The sequence below is a fragment of the Rattus norvegicus genome, chromosome X (genome assembly GCF_021556685.1).
Source record: "Rattus norvegicus strain SHRSP/BbbUtx chromosome X, alternate assembly SHRSP_T2T, whole genome shotgun sequence".
Classification (NCBI taxonomy): domain Eukaryota; kingdom Metazoa; phylum Chordata; class Mammalia; order Rodentia; family Muridae; genus Rattus; species Rattus norvegicus.
The window spans coordinates 45,501,871-45,525,343 of NC_141554.1; the positions used below are offsets into that span (position 1 = coordinate 45,501,871).

Below are 23,473 nucleotides of genomic sequence, written 5' to 3' on the forward strand. Positions count from 1 at the left end.
TTGTGGTCTTAATTATACCCAGTGCAACACTGAACTTTTGGACAACCTTGCAGTAGTTTTCATAGTATGGTACCTAGACTAACACATGCAGTCATAGAGACGGATGTTTGATGACCTATTCCAAGTTAACCAGTAACTAGTTGGCAAACTGTACCTAAGCAAGATCTGATTCTTATACTTCATGACAGTTGAGAACAACTGGTGTGTGTGTACAAATCCACGATATACCATGAAATGAATTTGTAAGCTCACGGCAGTATACAAAATTATGTATTAAAAGTCACAGAGATTACAGGGAAATGAAGTTAGTAGTTTTGATATCAGATGTGATAGGTGTGGCTTGTAAAGCACAAAGTGATACGAAGTAGTTGATGATGCTGAGATGTATGCATATGAGCAACTTGTCTAGTCACATGGGACTCAGTATAGGTGGTTTTTGCTTTGCTCATCAATGGCAGTTAGTATAAGCAAAAATTCAAAACTGGAGTTTTGTCCCAGAGTCTCCTCTGTATCTGTTGTGTTGGAAGAAATTTGTCTTTTCTTTTATGTAAAAGAACACAGTCTGGTAGTATAGAATTGAATACATATGTGCATGTATATATCCACACATATATTGTACAAAAACTCCATGAACTGCACCAAATGTCATGTTTTTACTTAATGTATTATTTCTTAGAGCTTCTTTCATATCGCCACACAGAAACTTAGTCCTTTATTTATTTATTTTTTTAATATGTTTTTTTTTATTAACTTGAGTATTTCTTATATACATTTCGAGTGTTATTCCCTTTCCCGGTTTCCGGGCAAACATCCCTCTCCCCCCTCCCCTTCCTTATGGGTGTTCCCCTCCCAACCCTCCCCCCATTGCCGCCCTCCCCCCATAGACTAGTTCACTGGGGGTTCAGTCTTAGCAGGACCCAGGGCTTCCCCTTCCACTGGTGCTCTTACTAGGATATTCATTGCTACCTATGGGGTCAGAGTCCAGGGTCAGTCCATGTATAGTCTTTAGGTAGTGGCTTAGTCCCTGGAAGCTCTGGTTGCTTGGCATTGTTGTACTTTTGGGGTCTCGAGCCCCTTCAAGCTCTTCCAGTTCTTTCTCTGATTCCTTCAATAGGGGACCTATTCTCAGTTCAGTGGTTTGCTGCTGGCATTCGCCTCTGTATTTGCTGTATTCTGGCTGTGTCTCTCAGGAGCGATCTACATCCGGCTCCTGTCGGTCTGCACTTCTTTGCTTCATCCATCTTGTCTAATTGGGTGGCTGTATATGTATGGGCCACATGTGGGGCAGGCTCTGAATGGGTGGGTGTTCCTTCAGTCTCTGTTTTAATCTTTGCCTCTCCCTTCCCTGCCAAGGGTATTCTTTTTCCTCATTTAAAGAAGGAGTGAAGCATTCACATTTTGATCATCTGTCTTGAGTTTCGTTTGTTCTAGGGATCTAGGGTAATTCAAGCATTTGGGCTAATAGCCACTTATCAATGAGTGCATACCATGTATGTCTTTCTGTGATTGGGTTAGCTCACTCAGGATGATATTTTCCAGTTCCAACCATTTGCCTACGAATTTCATAAACTCGATGTTTTTGATAGCTGAGTAATATTCCATTGTGTAGATGTACCACATTTTCTGTATCCATTCCTCTGTTGAAGGGCATCTGGGTTCTTTCCATTTTCTGGCTATTATAAATAAGGCTGCGATGAACATAGTGGAGCACGTGTCTCTTTTATATGTTGAGGCATCTTTTGGGTATATGCCCAAGAGAGGTATAGCTGGATCCTCAGGCAGTTCAATGTCCAATTTTCTGAGGAACCTCCAGACTGATTTCCAGAATGGTTTTACCAGTCTGCAATCCCACCAACAATGGAGGAGTGTTCCTCTTTCTCCACATCCTCGCCAGCATCTGCTGTCACCTGAGTTTTTGATCTTAGCCAATCGCACTGGTGTGAGGTGAAATCTCAGGGTTGTTTTGATTTGCATTTCCCTTATGACTAAAGATGTTGAACATTTCTTTAGGTGTTTCTCAGCCATTCGGCATTCCTCAGCTGTGAATTCTTTGTTTAGCTCTGAACCCCATTTTTTAATAGGGTTATTTGTTTCCCTGCGGTCTAACTTCTTGAGTTCTTTGTATATTTTGGATATAAGGCCTCTATCTGTTGTAGGATTGGTAAAGATCTTTTCCCAATCTGTTGGTTGCCGTTTTGTCCTAACCACAGTGTCCTTTGCCTTCCAGAAGCTTTGCAGTTTTATGAGATCCCATTTGTCGATTCATGATCTTAGAGCATAAGCCACTGGTGTTTTGTTCAGGAAATTTTTTCCAGTGCCCATGTGTTCGAGATGCTGCCCTAGTTTTTCTTCTATTAGTTTGAGTGTATCTGGTTTGATGTGGAGGTAAGCTTGGACTTGGACTTAAGCTTTGTACAGGGTGATAAGCATGGATCCATCTGCATTCTTCTACATGTTGACCTCCAGTTGAACCAGCACCATTTGCTGAAAATGCTATCTTTTTTCCATTGGATGGTTTTGGCTCCTTTGTCAAAAATAAAGTGACCATAGGTGTGTGGGTTCATTTCTGGGCCTTCAATTCTGTTCCATTGGTCTATCTGTCTGTCTCTGTACCAATACCATGCAGTTTTTATCACTATTGCTCTGTAATACTGCTTGAGTTCAGGGATAGTGATTCCCCCTGAAGTCCTTTTATTGTTGAGGATAGCTTTAGCTATCCTGGGTTTTTTATTATTCCAGATGAATTTGCTAATTTTTCTGTCTAATTCTTTGAAGAATTGGATTGGTATTTTGATGGGGATTGCATTGAATCTGTAGATCGCTTTTGGTAGAATGGCCATTTTTACTATATTAATCCTGCCAATCCATGAGCATGGGAGATCTTTCCATCTTCTGAGGTCTTCTTCAATTTCTTTCCTCAGTGTCTTGAAGTTCTTATTGTACAGATCTTTTACTTGCTTGGTTAAAGTCACACCGAGGTACTTTATATTATTTGGGTCTATTATGAAGGGTGTCGTTTCCCTAATTTCTTTCTCGGCTTGTTTCTCTTTTGTATAGAGGAAGGCAACTGATTTATTTGAGTTAATTTTATACCCAGCCACTTTGCTGAAGTTGTTTATCAGCTTTAGTAGTTCTCTGGTGGAACTTTTGGGATCACTTAAATATCCTATCATATCATCTGCAAATAGTGATATTTTGACCTCTTCTTTTCCGATCTGTATCCCTTTGATCTCCTTTTGTTGTCTGATTGCTCTGGCTAGAACTTCAAGAACTATATTGAATAAGTAGGGAGAGAGTGGGCAGCCTTGTCTAGTCCCTGATTTTAGTGGGATTGCTTCAAGTTTCTCTCCATTTAGTTTAATGTTAGCAACTGGTTTGCTGTATATGGCTTTTACTATGTTTAGGTATGGGCCTTGAATTCCTATTCTTTCCAGGACTTTTATCATGAAGGGGTGTTGAATTTTGTCAAATGCTTTCTCAGCATCTAATGAAATGATCATGTGGTTCTGTTCTTTCAGTTTGTTTATATAATGGATCACGTTGATGGTTTTCCGTATATTAAACCATCCCTGCATGCCTGGGATGAAGCCTACTTGATCATGGTGGATGATTGTTTTGATGTGCTCTTGAATTCGGTTTGCCAGAATTTTATTGAGTATTTTTGCGTCGATATTCATAAGGGAAATTGGTCTGAAGTTCTCTTTCTTTGTTGTGTCTTTGTGTGGTTTAGGTATAAGAGTAATTGTGGCTTCGTAGAAGGTATTCGGTAGTGCTCCATCTGTTTCAATTCTGTGGAATAGTTTGGATAATGTTGGTATGAGGTCTTCTATGAAGGTTTGATAGAATTCTGCACTAAACCCGTCTGGACCTGGGCTCTTTTTGGTTGGGAGACCTTTAATTACTGCTTCTATTTCCTTAGGAGTTATGGGGTTGTTTAACTGGTTTATCTGTTCCTGATTTAACTTCGATACCTGGTATCTGTCTAGGAAATTGTCCATTTCCTGAAGATTTTCAAGTTTTGTTGAATATAGGTTTTTATAGTAAGATCTGATGATTTTTTGAATTTCCTCTGAATCTGTAGTTATGTCTCCCTTTTCATTTCTGATTTTGTTAATTTGGACGCACTCTCTGTGTCCTCTCGTTAGTCTGGCTAAGGGTTTATCTATCTTGTTGATTTTCTCAAAGAACCAACTTTTGGTTCTGTTGATTCTTTCTATGGTCCTTTTTGTTTCTACTTGGTTGATTTCAGCTCTGAGTTTGATTATTTCCTGCCTTCTACTCCTCCTGGGTGTATTTGCTTCTTTTTGTTCTAGAGCTTTTAGGTGTGCTGTCAAGCTGCTGACATATGCTCTTTCCTGTTTCTTTCTGCAGGCACTCAGCGCTATGAGTTTTCCTCTTAGCACAGCTTTCATTGTGTCCCATAAGTTTGAGTATGTTGTATCTTCATTTTCATTAAATTGTAAAAAGTTTTTAATTTCTTTCTTTATTTCTTCCTTGACCAGGTTATCATAACTTAGTCCTTTAAAACATGGTCGCAATAGCTTACCCTCCTACCATACTTCCTACAAAATCATTAATTATTGCCAACTCAATAGTTAAATTCTCCTCCTCACCCCCCTCTCTCCCCCTCCCTCCGTCCTTCCCTCCCTCCCTTCCTCTCACATACACACCATACTGTGAGGAATGATTCCCATAAATATAAAGGTAAAAAACAAAGCTTTTAACGTCTGGAGCAAGCAACGAATGATTCTGCAGTGGGGAAACACTGAAATAAAATGAGTTGGTGAGAAAACATAACAGATACCTATTGAAAAGGGAGACAGAATTCCCTTCCCATTTATTTATTTCTCACTTCCACCTTTGCTAATACAACTTATCCACTTTATGAGATAAGATATTGAATTGACCTTGTTGGGATTTCCATCTTTCATTCTTGCTAGTTGACACCTCTAAAAATGCAGCTTACACTGTTAATCCATTCACTTCAGCAAAACATGCCTAAGGGCATCAGATTCTTCAGTTTATCACTATTGGGTTTCAAGGCCCTGACAAGCTGAGAAGATATAGATGATCAGGGTGATGTGATGACTTCAGCACTGGAGTCTGGGGCCCCTAGAAACAGCAAAAGCTGCAGCAGTGGAGGCTTATGCAGGTGTCAGATGTTTTTCTGTGACAAGGTTGGCAGTGGACATAACTGCTTCCAGCTGGGCACATTACCAGGCAGGGAAGTCATAATGATTGAATAATTAAATCACATTGGCTTATGATCATTGTTCTTATTAGAAAATATCATTGCTTTAGGGTGATTTATTGTGTGAAATAGGATTTTCATATAAACACTGTGATTTGCATTTATATGTAATATATATTTGCATATATATCTAAATCAGAATGATTTGCTAAAATCAAATCACACAAAAAGGGATGAACTATCAATGTAAAGATGCCAAAGATGTTTAAGAAAATGTAGAAATTATGAAGATTAAAGAAACATTGTGTCTTGAAATTCAATCACATTAGTTGTGCTTTCTTTATCTGAAAGCAGCAGGAAGAGAGAAGCACTAACTGGCTTCATCTCTGCTTTGCAATTAGGTTTTTGTACCTTGAAATCCCCAACTCTGATATTATAATAAAAGACATAGAATATGAGGGTCTTATGAAATGAATACTTCATCTCTAAATTCAAGGCTTGCTTTCCTGCCTTCATTTCCCCTCAAAGTGTCCTGGCATAGAGGGGAGATAGAAAGTTAAGCAGAGAGTAGAAGAACATTTTAATTCATAAAAGAACATTCAGTCTCATGGGGCCTAGAGCAGCTGCTCTCAAGGAGACAAGGACATTTCAGAAGATCTCTTTCCCTCTTTCCCTTTTCTCCCTCTCCCATTCTGTCTCTTGTTGCTTTGAATTCCCAGCTGTAATGACTATTAATCACAACTCCCAGGATCAGCTCAGGGTACAAAATTTAGTGGACTTGGAAGAGCAAAGCCAAGTGTTTCTTGTATTCACGTAGATCCAAGGCTTGCTAACTAATTTGTATGGTTCAGTGTGAAATGAAGATGCAAGGCCTCTCATGCAGGAAGCGGAACAAATGCCATCACAAATGCTAGCATGGAAAACATTATCTTTACTTCTGACTCGTCAACTGTGATTTTTCTTTTGTCTGCTATTTACTGCTTCTTTGGAAAACTAAAAACTTATGCCACTACTATGAGTTTTTCCTTCTATCTTTTTATGCTACAATGCAAGTCTCAAAAGTGAATAAGAAGGCTTTAACTTGTGCATGGAATTTCTAAAATGACACACTTTGTGTTTTGTAGCATGTATATGCATATACAGATGTTTCTCACCAGCAAGGTAGAAATGCTGCAAGGAACTAATTTAGCTATTTTTCTACTACTGCTGTTACTACTACTACTACTACTACTACTACTACTACTACTACTACTATTACTACTACTACTTCTACTTCTTCTAATTTACTTTTTTGTTGGTGTTAGTGCTGGCCCCAAAAACACTATGCAAGTGCTCTACTGTCGAGCTATAGCCTCAGCCTTTTACTTCTTAATTACCCATCTACCAACCGTGTCCACCTTTTCCTTAGTGACGAATAAGGAGAGACTGGAAGGTAAAGAAATGATAGATTTCCCTCATTTCCTTTTCCTTCTGTGTTACCAATTTCAGTTTTAAAGGTTGGTTAATATAGGGAAGAATGAAGAGACGATGAAACAGAGAACGTGAATCATTCTATTTCTTAGACTACTATTAGCTTCTTTTAGTAATCTAAGCAAATCCTAGTTAAGAGGGAAAGCAAGGCCTCTTCGAGCTGTCCAAGTCTAGAACTGTTGAGTTCAGAGTAACATGAAACTATGATAGCTGAGCTGTATCTTGTTATACTCCCCCATGTGTGAACAGCTGTAATTCTGTAATCCTTGGACAGGATAATTACTGGGTGTGCAAAGGGCAACTGGGAACAGCTGACATGCATATTGTACACATCTCTTCTTTTCACACACATGTGTCAAGACCTCTTTTGAACCCACATATAATATGCAAGATCAAAGATTTAGTTACAAAGAAACACAAAGCAATAACAGTATCAAATACATAACCATTCTTTATGTATCACATGTGTGCCTGCAACAGTGGGTACCTAAGAAGGTGAGATCAATGTGCATCTTGGAACCTGCTGGCTATCCTGCAACTTCCAGGGCATATTGTATATGAAGGAGCTGGACTCTGCCAATAGTATATCTGTACAAACTCTCCTTGAAATGATTTCAAGGACTTATTTCAAAATCAGTGAATTTATGACACCTTCAGATAGATCTCTTGGATCTGTAACTGCATTTGTAGTTTGGATAAGCATCTAGAAGCTTTGGGCTGTAACTGGAACTGAGTTTGGATATTGATCATCTCCATGTCCTTAATATTTTTTGTTTGCTTGCCATCCTCTCAGGATTTCCTGCTGGAGAGCTGCAGAAGCCTTTCTTTTGGGGAACAGAATACCCTCGGTGAGTAAGTCAGAAAAGAAACCATTCCTTGTCAAGTTAGCGGAGAAGAACTTGCCACTTTGGCCAAGAACAGAATATCTAGACTGTCTTAGTTAAAGTTCTAAGATACTGTGACTGCAGCAACTCTTATAAAGGAAAACATTTAATTGGGGCTGGCTTACAGTTCAGAGCTTTAGTCCATTGCCATCAAGGTGGGAAGCATGGCAGCACACAGGCAGATGTGGTGCTTGAAAGGTAACTAGTTGAGAGAGCTCTACATTCAGATTAGCAGACAGCAGGAAGAGAGAGTGACACTGGGCCTTGCTTGAGCATCTGAGACCTCAAAACCCAAACCTGGTGACATGCTTCCTCCAATAATGCTTACTTCAACAAAGCCACCCCTTTTAATAGTGCCATTCTCTGTGAGCCTATGCAGGATATTTTCATTCAAACCACTGCATTCTACTCCCTGTCCCCCATTGGCCTGTAGCCATATCATAATGCAAAATGCATTTAGTCAAACTTTAAAAGTCCACATGTCAGTCACAGTCTCAATGGCGTTTAAAAATTCAAAATCCAAAGTCTCTTTCTGAGACTCATGGCAGTTTCTTTCTTTCTTTTTTTTCTTTTGAAGATTTATTTATTTATTATATATAAGTACACTGTAGCTGTTTTCAGACACACCAGAAGAGGTCATCAGATCACATTACAGATGGTTGTGAGCTACCACGTGGTTGCTGGGAATTGAACTCATGACCTCTGGAAGAGCAGTCGGGTGCTCTTAACCACTGAGCCATCACTCCAGCCCTCATGGCAGGTTCTTAAAGAGTCAATTCCAAGTCAATGGTTATTCAGCAGAAAGAAAGGATTATAGATCTTTGTAGTTTTGGGTAGGTATTTGTTTTTAGATCCTTGTTATCAGACTATTTGATTGATTAGGTGGCAAAACTAATTTCTACATGGAATTTTATTTTTTACACATTTATAATTTATGGAATGACAGAGGGTAGCTTGGTTGAGAAATATACAAGGAGAAGTTATAATGATTTTAGTTTGATTTTGGAGTGTTCTGAATGTCAAACAAGGAAATTTAAAACAAAATGCTGAAGTTTATGAAATGAGATAATTAAAAGTGTCATTAGAAATATAACCATATAACTATATATCGGTCAAAATTGACAGATCTGGACTTAAGGACAGCTGTTTACAAACAGATTGTAGGTGAATATAAGTCATAATTTCTATACATAATGTAGTTTCTCAAAATATTCAATATTTTTGTTTAAGAATATTTGTTTTTTTACTAATTTAACATGATAATTAAATATTGTAAATATAATTTTTATAGAGTTTCCAGATTTATTTTATTTAACTGATCTTTTCACCACTTCTTTACTTTTTAAAATTTTATTTGGTATTTTTTATTTACATTTCAAATGTTATTATTCCCTTTCCCGGTTTCCCAGCCATAAGCTCCCTATCCCATCTCCCTCCTCTTCTTCTATAAGTGTGTTTCCCCTTCCCAACCATCCCTCTGTCCAGTCTCTCCCCTGACATTCCCCTGTACTAGTGGGTCCACCCTGGCAGGACCAAGGGCTTCTCCTCCCATTGGTGCCCAACAAGAACATCCTTTGCTACATATGCAGCTGGAGCCATGGGTCTGTCCATGTGTACACTTTGGATGGTGGTTTAGTCCCTGGGAGCCCTGGTTGGTTGGTATTGTTGTTCTTCTGGGGTTGCAAGTCTCTTCAGCTCCTTCAATTTTTTCTCTAACTCCTCTAATGTGGACCCCATTCTCAATTCAGTGTTTGCTGATAGCATTCACCATTTTCTGTATTTGACATGTTCTGGCTGAGCCTCTCAGGAGACAGGTATATCAGGATCCTGTCAGCATGCACTTCTTAGCTTCATCAATATTGTCTAGTTTTGGTGACTGTATGTATATGGGCTGAATCCCCAGATGGGACAGGCTCTGAATGGCTATTCCTTAAGTCTCTGATCAAAACTTTGTCTCCTTATCACTTCCTATGAATATTTTTGTTCCCTCTTTTAAGAAGGAGTGAAGAATCCACACTTTGGTCCTCCTTCTTCTTGAACTTCATGTGGTTTGTGGATTGTATCTTGGGCAATTCGAGGTTTTGGGCTAATATCCACTTATCAGTGAGTGCATAGCATGTGTGGTTTTTCGTGATTGGTTTAACTCACTCAGGATGATATTTTCTAGTTCCATCCATTTGCCTATGAATTTCATGAAGTCATTGTTTTTGATAGCTGGGTAGTATTCCATTGTGTAGATGTACCACATTTTCTGTATCCATTCCTCTGTTGAAGGGCATCTGGGATCTTTCCAGCTTCTGGCTATTATACATAAGGCTGCTATGAACATAGTGGAGCGTGTGTCTTTGTTGTATGTTGGAGAATCATTTGGGTATATGCCCAGGAGATGTATAGCTGTGTCCTCAGGTAGTTCAATGTCCAATTTTCTGAGGAACCTCCAGACTGATTTCCAGAGTGGTTGTACCAATTTGCAATCTCACAAACAATGGATGATTGTTTCTCTTTCTCCACATCCTTGCCAGCATCTGTTGTTACCTGAGTATTTGATCTTAGCCATTCTGACTGGTATGAGGTGAAATCTCAGGTTGCTTTGATTTGCATTTCTCTGATGACTAAGGATGCTGAACATTTCTTTAGGCTCTTCTCAGCCATTCAATATTCCTCAGCTGAGAATTCTTTGTTTAGTTCCGTACCCCATTTTTAATAGGGTTATTTGCCTCTCTGGAATCTAACTTCTTGAGTTCTTTGTATATTTTGGATATTAGCCCTCTATCAGTTGTAGGATTGGTAAAGATCTTTTCCCAATCTGTTGGTTGCCGTTTTGTCTTAATGACAGTGTCCTTTGCCTTACAGAAGCTTTGCAGTTTTATGAGGTCCCATTTGTTGATTCTTAATCTTAGAACATAAGCCGTTGGTGTTTTGTTCATGAAATTTTCCCCAGTGCACATGTGTTCAAGACTCTTTTCCCACTTTTTCTTCTATTTGTTTGAGTGTATCTGGTTTGATGTGGACTTCCTTGATCCACTTGACTTGAGCTTTGTACAGGGTAACTGTGTCAATGATTTCTATGGTATCTACTGCCCCTGAGATTCTCTCTTCTATCTCTTGTATTCTGTTGGTGATGCATGCAACACCTTCTGATCTCTTTCCTAGGTTTTCTATCTCCAGGGTTGTCTCTCTTTGAGCTTTCTTTATTGTTTTTATATCCAGTTTTAAATCCTCGATGGTTTTGTTCAGTTTTTTCACCTGTTTGGTTGTGTTTTCCTATAATTCTTTCAGAGATATTTTATTTTCTCTTTAAGGGTTTCTACTTGTTTACCTGTGTTGTCTTGTATTTCTTTAAGGGAGTTATTCATGTCCTTCTTAAAGTCCTCTATCATGATCATGAGATGTGATTTTTTTCCATCTTTATTAACTTGAGTATTTCTTATTTACATTTCGATTGTTATTCCTCTTCCCGGTTTCCGGGCCAACATCACCCTAACCCCACCCCCCCTGCTCCGGTGTTTTCAGACATTCAGTATTTGCTTTGATGGGAGAACTGGGCTCTGATGATGCCAAGTAGTCTTGGTTTCTGTTGCTCGGGTTCCTGTGCTTGCCTCTCACCATAAGGTTGTCTCGGTGTTAGCTTGTCTTGCTGTCTCTGACAGTGGCTTGACTCTCTTTAAGCTTGTGTGTCAGCTCTCCTGTAGACCTGTTTTATTTCAGCTGGATCTGGAAACAGAGAGCTGCTCCTGGGTTTGTGTGTCCTGAAGCCTTGAGGTGGGTGGCTTGGAGCAGAAGAGTTGGTCTTACCTCTGCTCTCTGATGTGTCAGTCCTCCAGGTGACTGGCTTTCAGCTCTGGGCTGAGGCAGAAATAGGAAGGGTCCTCTCTTCTCCTAGGTTCCTATATCCAGAGGGCACTAGGTAGGTTCCTCTTGGGCCAGGAATGTGAGCAGAAGTGGTGGTCTCCCCTGAGCTCTCAGGATTGTCTGCACTTCTGAGAGTCCAGCTTTCTCCTCCCCCACTTTTTTATTTTTTATTTATTTTCTTTTTTTTTTTTTACAGTCCAGACTTTATCCCTCCCGCCCCCCCGGTCTACCCTCCAACTGTTCCACATTCCACACCTCCTTCCCCCAGTCTCCATGATGATGTCCCCACCCTCTATCCCCATCCCACCAAACCTCCCCACTCCCTGAGGCTCCAAGTCTCTTGAGGGTTAGGTGCATCTTCTCTGAGTCCAGACCTGGCAGTCCTCTGCTGTATATGTATTGGGAGCCTCATGTCAGTTGGTGTATGCTGCCTGGTTAGTGACTCAGTGTCTGAGAGACCCCAGAGATCCAGGTTAGTTGAGACTGCTGGTCTCCCTATAGGGCCCTCCTCCTCAGCTTCTTCCAGCTTTTCTCTAATTCAACAGAAGCTACAGGGGGCTGTAGCTTCTGTGCATTAGTTGGGTGTAAATATGTGTATCTGACTCTTTGAGCTGCTTGTTGGGCCTCTGGAGGGCAGCCATGCTAGGCTCCTGTCTGTAAGCACTCCATAGCATCAGTAATAGTGTCCAACCTTGGCGCTTCCTCTTGAGATGGATTCCAATTTGGCCCTTTTACTTCTTTATATGCCTTTATATGGTTGTGATCTATTAATGCATGGGAAATGTAGTCATGATTTCAGAAGGTGTTACTTGTATTTACATTTGGGTATATAAGAACTTCTATATAATTATGTAGGTAAAATTAGACAATATCTCATACAGTTAAAATTCAGAGAAATATAATAGTTTTTGTCTGATTAGGCTTCTTCAGAAGCTGTTCTTGCCATAAGGATGTAAGTAGTTTGGAGCATAGTTCAAAGGAAAATGATATGTTGTGTTCTATGAGTCTTCTATGCCTGGTAAAAATGAATTACCACTAAAACTATCCAAACAAGTTAGCTTATTTTTGTGTGATCCTTTTTTTGAAGTTGTAGGGAATAAATTACTATCTTAGATTTTCTGACTTTTAGAGGGGGGGCACATTACTTTCCCTATGGCCTTCTTTTTCCATCTTAAAAATGTCAGTGTAGTATTTCCTTTGACATCTTATCTTTTGTTTCTTTTGTTTTTAAAGACACTTGTGGTTACTCTGGGCCCACATAGCTAAGTCAGGGTAGTTGCTCTCTTTTAAGGTCAACTGGCTAGCAACATTAATTCTGTCTGCAACCTTAATTCCTCTTTGCCACATGACATAACACATTCACAGGTTCCAGGAGTTAGCAATAGGGAATCTTGGGGAAGCCATATGTGTGTTACAAAGCTAACGTGACATCATGGGCAACTGGAAATCAATCTTGCTGGTAAATTACAGAGCATGCTTCAAGATAAAGGTTATTTATTCTCTACCTCACATTCTATCAGTGGCCTTCCTATGTGAAATAATCTCTGATGGCTGGAGAAACTTGCTAGACAACTAGTATTAAGTTGGCCCTCAGAAGCAGTGTGATCAGTGCAATGAGACATGCTCTATGCTGAGAGAACTTAGGTAGTATCAATAGAGGCTACTACAAGGAAATACTATTATTAGTGTAAATGCAAAATCTTAGGCTAGCATCTAATCAAATCTATTAGTAGCATCCTGGTCCTTAGCTGAATAGCTTTCTTCAGTATTCAGGAATTTGGATTCATTTTTTCCCCATAGTTAATTAGGTTAGAATCATGCGCACTTAGTTTATAAAATTAAAAGTCTAAGTAATTCTGTAAGGGTTCTTTAATCTGAAAAAATCCTGGCATTCTTTGATTCTGCTTATCCCAGACAATTTAATGGAGTTTTCTATTGTTATATAACTATAACTGAAGACTTGGAAATGGTCTGCTTATGTTTGGAAATTATTGATTTAGTGATTTGTTTATTTGGTCCATGGGCATGAGATTTTTATAGAAACATAAAAATCAAAAACTTAAGAATTCTTGTTAGCGTTTGTTAGTATTAACTTAGGTGGAGACATAGTTGATACTTGAGTGCTCCATTTTCTTTTAATGAATCACTTCAGTTGATAGATGTTAAGCATTGTTTGACTACTTTGTATTGGAATATAGAAATGGTAGAAATTTCTTCAGTGAGTTGGCTTCCCAGATAGTCATCTATTTTGTCTTAATTGATAAAATGCCATGAGAATCAAAGGAATAGATATCTTTTTGCCCAGGTGGGTCAGTGTGGTGTACATGTGAGAGTTTTGTCTAGTTTTGAGGACAGAAACAAGCCAAATTACTTCAAAGGGAAAGAGTCAGGGATGTAAATAACCTTAAACAACACAATCTAAAAGTGTCATGAAACTGATGATATCTTCCCTTCTCTTCCATTATCCTCATTCCTCAAGTTCTATAAGAAACTTATTTGCTATATTTAACATCAAGGCTTGATGACTCTTTCTATGTTTTTGTGGGAAATGCTGTTCTCTAGTCCATGCCTGAAGCACAAGAACATGAAAGAGGGCTATAAGATGACTTAGCTGTTCAGAATACTTGGTTGTTTTTCTAGAAGATCTGGGTTCAATTCTTAACCCCTACATGGTACTCACAATCATCTCTAACTCTAGATCCCAAGGATCCAATGCGCTCTGTGGGTACCAGGTAAACACATGGTACACATACATATACACAGTCAAAACACTCATACAGATAAAATAAATATTACAAAGAACTTGCCAAAATTTAGAGATGGGGTTTGGCATTTTTTTGGCAGCCTCAAAATTGGTGATGTGGGAAATTTTACATAGGTAAGACTGGCCTTGAACTTGAAACCTTCTTGTCCTTTCCCCTTAAATGATGGGGTTATAGACATGATGTGTTTTTATCCTTTGGAAGGAAAATTAAGTGGCAGAATGGTTTTCTGTGTTCAGGGAAGTCAGCCAGTGCTCAGCTAGCAACTTTATTGATTTTGAAAGCACAGTTCAGTTTTAGATAAATATGTGGAAGGAATTTTTTTGGAACTATGCTAAGACATAATGGGTCACATCAGACAAGTGAGCTACTAGTCATTGTAAAGAAAAGCAGGTCTCTTAGTACTTTTTGATTGTTTTACCGGTTTATTTATTTATTTATTTATTTATGCAACAGGCTCACTATATAGCCCTGGCAGGTCTTACGACCCTATTAGTCTCTCAAATGCAGTGCTAGGATTAGGATTATAGGTGTGTGTTCCTATGCTCCAGCTTAAAAACTGTTTTTGAAATAAGATGTTACTAAGTTGTCCAGATTGGCCTCTAACTTTTTATCTTATTATCTCTGCTTCCCAAGTTTCTGGTAGGGACTTGAGCAGGATTTTATAACTACTTTCATCTCAGAGGTTTTTTTTTTTTATGATTTTCTGATACAGGAATAGGGTAACCCTTACTTGATAACAGCCTGAGGTCACAGTGAATCCAGACAGCAGTATAATTGTTTTGTAATTGAAACAAATCTTGTGTATCTGTTAAAGGCCTCAGATGATAATAAAAGAGAAACTGAATAGGTAGTAAAGTAACGCTGTTCCTATCTCCTTTGGAGAGCTCGATTTTTAATGCAGGAAGCCCTCCAGTTTCTGCGCAACCAGTTGTATTCTAAGAGACACATGAATTGATTTTTTTATGGCATGCTAATTTAAATAATGTGCATTGGAAAAAGTACAGAATATCAATGTAATACTATAAAACATTATCATTATAAGGTTTGGTCATACAAAATTACTTTTTCTTTGTCTCTTTTCTAAAGGATTGTGATTTTGTGACTGAGAATTGAGATTTACAATGATTCAATCATTTTTGAATTCCCTATTATCCTTTGCAAATAAAAAGCTTGTTGGAGTAGTCCTTTTCAAGGGATATTTGTCGCCGAGTACTTTCTATATGTTCCCATTGTCCATCCCTTAAATTTACCCAATCAATAGCATTGACCGAGGGTGTGTGGAAAACTGAGAAATCTGGGAAATCAAAATATTGTAGGTCACACAGTGCTAGCTACTGCTGCAAAAAAAATTAGCACCATGTGAAATTACAAGTTTGTCCCACATAGGCTATGATAGCTCTATGATTGAAATGTCTAATTTTACTCTTACTTCTTTAATGAAGGTTTGTAATGATGGAAAAACAGTAGGAAACATTTTTTCAAATGCAAATTACCTTGCAGGAAAGAAATAACAAAGGAAAGAATTGCCACCAAGGGGAAAAATTAAATCTTACAGCACTTCCTTGGGTACAGTTGAGACAAACAATTAGCATGTTAAGGATCATTACGTCCTGTAATAACATGTTACTTCAAAAAATTCTGTTCTTTATAACTTTTGTCCTATCTGTTTGCTGAATGACTTTGATGTTGCATGCCAGGGACCAACTGTGATATATTTTTGGCATAATTACAAATCTTACAATAAAGATTCTAAATTGTCTGTAATTCTTACCTATAGGTTAACTGACTTAAATAGTTTCTATATAAGACACATGTGTCCCTTACATGACATGGTAAGGCTAATTAATTATGAATTAAATCATTGTTAATGTTTTTATTGTTTTACTAGGAACAGAGAATTTAGTGGTGGATGAATAAGATGAGGATTTGGTCTTCATGGAGATTATATTAGAAAATTCTAGACACATGCATCTGGAAAGTTCATTGATTTGCTCAATTTTTCTGTTTGTACTTTGCTCCAATTATCTATGCTGTATAATAAAGCACTACTGTCTTAGGATTTTATTTGCTGTGAAGAGACACCATGGTAATGGTAACTCTTATAAAGGACATTTAATTGGGGTTGGCTTACAGTTCAGAGGTTCAGTCCATTATCACGGTGAGATGAATGGCAGCACAAAACCCTACACAGTGCTGGAGAAGAAGCTGAGAGTTCTACATCTGTATCAGCAAGCAGCAGAAAAAGACCACACTACTGGGCCTGCCTTGAGCTTCTGAAACCTCAGTGCCCACCCACAGTGGCATACTTTCTCCAACTCGGCCACATTTACTCCAACAAGGGCACACCCTATGGGTCAGGCATTCAAACACATGAAGCTATGGAAGCCAAACATATTCAAACTATCACTACCACCAAACAGCCATTTACTGGCTCTCCAATTCTATTGTTTGGTCTGGGCCTGCTCCACTGGGCTAGACCATTTAGATTGCTTCCATTCCTTCTTGCCCCTTCTGATGGGTGGGGCCCAGAAGGGCCTTTCTGGTTCTTTGTGTGTGTGTGTGTGTGTGTGTGTGTGTGTGTGTGTGTGTGTGAGAGAGAGAGAGAGAGAGAGAGAGAGAGAGAGAGAGTCCCTTACATCTCAGAATTTCTCCATTGCTTTATCAGGTCTCTTGCCCTTCAATCAGGCAGTCACATTTCTTTACATTATTGCTAACTTAAAGAAAGGCTGTAGGTGAAAAGTGCCAAGTGTCTTAAGGTCTAGTTCCAGAAGCCTCCTTGGCCCCTTATACTATATAGTTTATTGGTCACACATCTCATGGCCAGTCCAGATTGAAGGGCCAGGAAATAGATCACTTTTTGCTAGAAGAGGGGACATTTGTACTTAAGGGTAGGTGATGTTGTTGGTGGCTATACTTATAGATAATCTACCACATGCTTCCTCAGAAGTGAAGAGAAATAATATAACACTTTCCCCAAATCTGATTAAGACTTCACAGTCTTTGCTATTCAGCTGTCAGCTTGTCTGCCACAGAAACAGAGGAACGTGACTAATTTCCAAACAGATAGATCCCTTTTAAGCTCCACTCTATTCCTTTTTTTATGACTATGTTTAGAAAACAATTTAACTTCTAAGATAATAGTGACTTTGCAGCAAGTTTTCAGGAAAAAATAAATAGTATATTTATATTATTTATATTTCAAGTCCTGTTTTAGGTATTCAAATACAAAATACCACTGCAACAGATATAGAACCACAGACATCTTGAGACTAGAAAGGACTTTAGAAATGTTTTTCACATTCCTCATTTCATGGAGCAGGACACTAAGGCCCACGTACGGTCACTGTGACAAAGTTAGAATTTATACTTCTTTGTTTTGATTAGAAGGATATGTTTAGAAAAATTGCTTTATACATTTTTGTACATGATTGTTAGATATTTTTGTTAACATTACTAAAAACTGTTTATAATCTTGGTTTTTCACTAAAAAAATTAAAGGATTATGCTGTCAAATTCATACCTATAATTTTTCCAAATTGTTTATTCATGACATAGATCTCTGAGTTACGGTGCTATAGGAGTAATTGTGGGGCACGAATTTACACATGGATTTGATAATAATGGTAAGTACTAGTTCCTTTCATAAGCTGTTCCCTTTTATAATAATGTTGATTGTATGGTGTTAATTGTTGTTATTATCTTTCTGTAGTGGCATCATCATAGATTGACGATTATCCCAAGAAATATGATTGCTGATTGCAAACTTTTCTCATGTTTGCTGTGATAGCTTGCAATAAATAACTATTCCAGTTGGTGATCAGGGTAAAATGAAAAAAAAAAAAGAAAAAGAAAATAGAGAAAGACTGTAGTTTCCATAAAAGCCCCTTTGCATTCAGAACAGTATTGCTGGGGCTGCTGCAGCAGCTCCAGGAATGATACTGTAGCTTTCCCTCTTTGTTTTTTCCTCTCTGCCATCTTAGGATGTTTTCCCTGGAGGTGTGAGCTCTGCCCCTGAGATGATTATATGTGCTGCTTAATTAGGAAGTTGGCCTTGGGAACTCGGCTGCCTGATTGCTTTGTATAATTTCAAGTGCTTCTTTTCTGTTTTTCTTTATATCGGCACATATTCACAATTAAAACATACAAATGTGCTCTGTATCCTGGTGTTGTTTCAGCAAAAGGGAAAGGCGAGATAACAACAACCCAAAGTATCTCCTTTGGGAGTTGTCATCTCTTTTAAAGTTTTAATGACACACTTTGTGTGTGTGCATGTGCATGTGTGTGTGCATGCTTGCCTGTGCATGTATGTGTGTATGTGCGTGTGTGTGTGTGTGTGTGTGTGTGTGTGTGTATCAAGGGACAACTTGCAGGATTAGTTCTTCCTTCCCATGTGTATTCAGGGTATTGAAATCAAGTCACTAGGTATAGTGGTAAGTGGCTTTACCTGCTGACTCATCTTACTAGGCCAAGAGTTGTTATTTTAAATCATCAATTTTTTTCTTAATTTTCAGAGTATTACAGAACAACCCCTCTCTCACACTCTCTCTCTGTCCCTCTCTCCCTCCCTTTTCCCCCTTTGACCTGAAATAGAATTCAGACTAATACAATGATTTGTAGACAGCTTTAAAAACCTAGCAAGACCAAGGTAATCTCCAACAACCTTTCCTGGATACCCATTCTGGGATAAGAGAGAAATTGGCTTCTTTTTCTTCTGAATAATTCTTCTTATATCCTCACCAACTCTTCCTTAATCCCCTCTTTGTCTCACTTCCCCATGCTCCTCTGGTCTTCTCCCTGTTAAAGTGTAGCTGCCTTGTAATCACCAGAGTTCTCAGAGCCAGCCTTTTTGCAATTGAGTATTTAGTTTTTTTCTAAGAGAAGATGCTTAACTAAGAAACAAAGGCACGTGGTGCTCAATTAGTTCTGGACCTTTCTTTTGGGTCTTCCCTCACGATAGAATCTAATGGTGGTGGTTTCATCCTATCAACAGTGCTTACTACAATGTATTGCACGTATGAATACAAGCCTAGTAACTGACAACTGATGTGTTAGTGGGTGGAGGACAGTAACTCTATTCCTGGGGGTAGTGTAGTGTTAATAGCAAGCAACCTTGCTGAAGAACTTTGGACTGTTTCAATGAACACTTTTGCTTAGGGGGTCTTTCATGTATTTTTTTTCTTACAGTCTTTTTCTTTGGAGACTCTTAGGTGGGGAACTCTTTGTGAAATTAAACTCAAATCACGCCTTTGATTCTAGTAGTGTCCTTCAAAATAGGAGACTTAAACCAGAATCATTGTTCTGGAAGTATAGAGAAGATGAAGAACGAGAGACCACATAGAACACCCCACCCCTACCCCTGTTACATTTTGGAGATTTCCATCCCTATTCCAAGTTCTCATTTTAAAGCAACATTCCTCATCCAAGCAGGACAGATGGGTCTTCTATCCACATTGATGACTGTGGAATGATTCATAACAGAGGGTTATGTGTCTCTTGGCTCCTGGCAACTTAGAGGAAGCAGGTTGCTATAGGGCTGAGTCAGGTTCCGTGGCCCTATGGTTTGGATGACTCACTAGGGCTGTTCCTATGGATTTTTTGGAATTTCACTGGTAGCGGTTCTTCAGTTACCTCTGCTTTTTGAATGAAGGAAACTAATTTTGCTTGCCAGAGAACATTTCAGGTCAGAGGAGATGAAAAAAGGAAGCCAAGATTGGAGAAGACTGGTGTATATGTTAAATTGATGAATCTCATTTTAAAAATGTCCTTTGTTCGTTTCAAGGCAAGAACTCTTTCAATTCTTTGCTTCCTTTCTCTGTTTTTTACAATTAAATTAATCCATGACATTGGAGATGTTGTGGGAGTTAATCTCAGGGACAGCATCCTGTGGTGTCAGGACTGGTTTGGAAAGTATGTTGAGGTAATGAAAAGGAAAGTTGATGATTTCAGCTTCTATGAAGTAACACAGATTTCTTGTAACCTTCCTTTATGTTAGGTAGAAAATATGATAAAAATGGAAACCTTGATCCGTGGTGGTCTGTGGACTCTGAAGAAAAGTTTAAGGAAAAAACAAAATGCATGATTAACCAGTATAGCAACTATTATTGGAAGAAAGCCGGCTTAAATGTGAGTACAGCTGTGGTTGTGTGCATGCGTGGGGGAAACATTGTGGGCCATTTTTCTTCATTTAGACATTAGCTTTTTTTACTCCATTGGTTTTCCAAGCAGGCTTCTGGGATCCACAACATCTGCCTTCCCTGAGTACTTGTGAAAAATACAAATTCTTTTTTTTGGGGGGGTGGTGCAGCGAACTTTATTGATGGTATTCAAGAGAGAAGGGAGGGCTACCTAGGCCTCTCCTGTTATTATGGGTTCTGGGATGGAATTGTGAAGGAGATGCTCAGTGTTGGGGGCTGAGTTGGGCAGGAACTCCTCAGCAACTGAGGGCCTCTCTCTTGCTCTCAGTATCCTTGCTGGGCTGGGGTGGGTGGTCCAGGGTTTCTTACTCCTTGGAGGCCATATAGGCCATGAGGTCCACCACCCTGTTGCTGTAGCTGTATTCACTGTCATACCAGGAAATGAGCTTTACAAAGAGCAATGCCAGCCCCAGCATCAAAGGTGGCAGAGTGGGAGTTGCTGTTGAAGTCGCAGGAGACAACCTGGTCCTCAGTGTAGCCCAGGATGCCCTTTAGTGGGCCCTCAGATGCCTGCTTCACCACCTTCCTGATGTCATCATACTTGGCAGGTTTCTCCAGGCGTCATGTCTGATCCACAATGGATACATTGGGGGTAGGAACATGGAAGGCCATGCCTGTGAGTTTCCCATTCAACTCTGGGATGACCTTGCCTACAGCCTTGGTAGCACCAGTGGATGCAGGGATGATGTTCTGGGCTGCCCCACGGCCATCACGCCACAGCTTTCCAGAGGGGCCATTCACAGTCTTCTGAGTGGGAGTGAAGGCATGGACTGTGGTCATGAGCCCTTCCACGATGCCAAAGTTGTCATGGATGACTTTAGCCAGGGGGGCTAAGCAGTTGGTGGTGCAGGATGCATTGCTGACAATCTTGAGGGAGTTGTCATATTTCTCGTGATTCACACCCATCACAAACATGGGGGCGTCAGCTGAAGATTCCTGCCCAGACCTGCTCAATCTCTAGGGGTGGGGCCTTATAGTCTGGGAGTCTTTCACAATGGCTCAGGTAGTTCTTACAGACTTTGAATTTGGAGGATCACAGGCCTATACATTAATGACATCACAAAGCCCCTAGCACAAATAAACAATAACATTCTTAAAAATCTCCCACTTCATATTGTAAAAAGCTTCTATGTAAACCATTCTTAGGCTTAATTAACTGAAATAATGCCTCATTTTGAACCAAAGGGTCTGAGAATCAAGCATTTATTTATAAAAATTTGAACAAAAGAAATGTACTTTTGAAATGTTCATTTTGTGTCATATGTATGTATATAGTCTTCCATGATGACAAAATGAAATTTTATCCATATTTTGAGGATGTAAAATTTTATTCCTTTCTTTTTTGCCTTTATCTTTGTCTCCTTTCCTTTTCTCTCTTATCTACCCTGACAATAGTCAGTGTTAATAACCCTGATATACTTTCTCCAGTGTTCAGACACATGCAGCTTCAGTTAATTGCTTCTGGCAATGGTCTAAGAATTCCTGGTGTGAATACCATAACCTAGTCAAGTAACCTCTTACCCAAAGGGACAATTTTCAGTTAGAAATGCTGATGCAATAAATACTTTATTAGGCATATGCTTTTTTCCTGTGGGATTCATTTCTATTGTCACTAGAATAAAATTTCATATTTTCACCAGTGATGGATGAAATAATATATTATCTATGGAACTTTACCTTTTTTTGTCAGTTATGAGAACCTTTAAAATAATAGGGCTCTTAAACTTCTGTTGTTCACATTATATGTATCTCCCTCAAGTGTATTACTCATCCTTTAAAATTTCTTTTTCTGTACTATCTTTTGACACACAAAATCAAAACATTTAAAAAATTCCAAGATACTTAATCTCTCTTAAAATTACCTTTGTCTTTGTGTTCAGGCCTATGAAAATGTCTCCTCTACTCAGATTGGATAGGAAGTTACTTAGTTCCTTTTCTCTTGCTTTGATAAGACATTACAATAAAGACAACTTATAGAAAAGAACGAATTTAATTTGGGCATTGCAGTCCAGACTATCACAGCACATGGCTATCAAGATGGGGAGCATGGCAGCAGGGATAGTGGAACCATAGTTGAGAGTTTACATGTTGAGACAACAATAGGGGGAGAGAGAGAGAGAGAGAGAGAGAGAGAGAGAGAGAGAGAGAGAGAGAGAGAGAGAGAGAGAGAGGAGAGAGAGAGAGAGAGAGAGAGAGAGAGAGAGAGAGAGAGAGAGAGAGAGAGAGAGAGAGAGAGAGAACTAACTGGGAATTGGGAATGGCATGGGCTTTTGAAACCTGAAAGTCCATCCCTTGATGACCTATCTCCTACAACAAGGTCATACTTCCCAGCCCTTCCTAAATAGTTCCATCAAGTATTCAAGTATGTAAGCGTATTCAAACCATCTTAGGAGATGCTTATTTCCTCCCAGGAAAGCTTTATAAATTGTTCTGATATTTTGTATTTAAATCTTTATGAATGAGAGTTTTATTTTTTGTGGAATTTAATATAACTCACTGTAGAGTCTGTGTTAGAGTTTAGAACTGTATGACTTCAGAGTCATACTCACACATGACTGTAGCATGCTCTCATTCACTTATTTTATGTTTATCCATATATATGATTACATAATCAAATATATATTTATTATGTACTTCAGCTTCTGTTTGTTTGCTCAAAGTGTCAGATATAGAGATGTAATTTTGAAAATGGGACAATGATCATAAAAGCATATCTGTATCAATACAAATTCATTCAATTATCAGAAAACTGCTTCAGTCTCATTCCCATAGAAGGAATTAAATGTAAATGCCTGTGTGGGTATGTGTGTGGGTGTGCGTGCTTGGGTGTGCCTGTGTGTGTGTTTATGTGTATGTGATTCTTTTGTAGACATAAATGTCCAGGCTTTATTTTCAGGTTTTATTTGTATGAGTCTGTTCTCTGTGCCTGATTTTTCTTTGCAGTGACTAGGGAGCAACTTAGTTGATTCACCACAGTGTACAATGTAGAGGTCAAGCCTGGTCTCCTGTGCTCTACTGCAGTGGTTCAGAATGTCAGGCATTTAGAGGGATGAGGCCACTCCAGAATTCTGTAATTTAGATGTAAAGTTTAGAATGAAAAGGAAGGAGATGGATTCA

At 38.9% G+C, this 23,473-nt stretch overlaps 1 protein-coding gene across 1 annotated transcript in view; it reads left to right on the forward strand.

Annotated features, from left to right (window-relative positions):
- The window catches only part of Phex (phosphate regulating endopeptidase X-linked), a 237,576-nt gene that overhangs the window by 202,892 nt on the left and 11,211 nt on the right, over positions 1-23,473 (forward strand). The window contains 3 exon segments of the mRNA NM_013004.2: positions 7,455-7,509; positions 17,718-17,785; positions 20,155-20,285. Of these exon segments, the coding sequence (NP_037136.2) occupies positions 7,455-7,509; positions 17,718-17,785; positions 20,155-20,285 (254 nt within the window).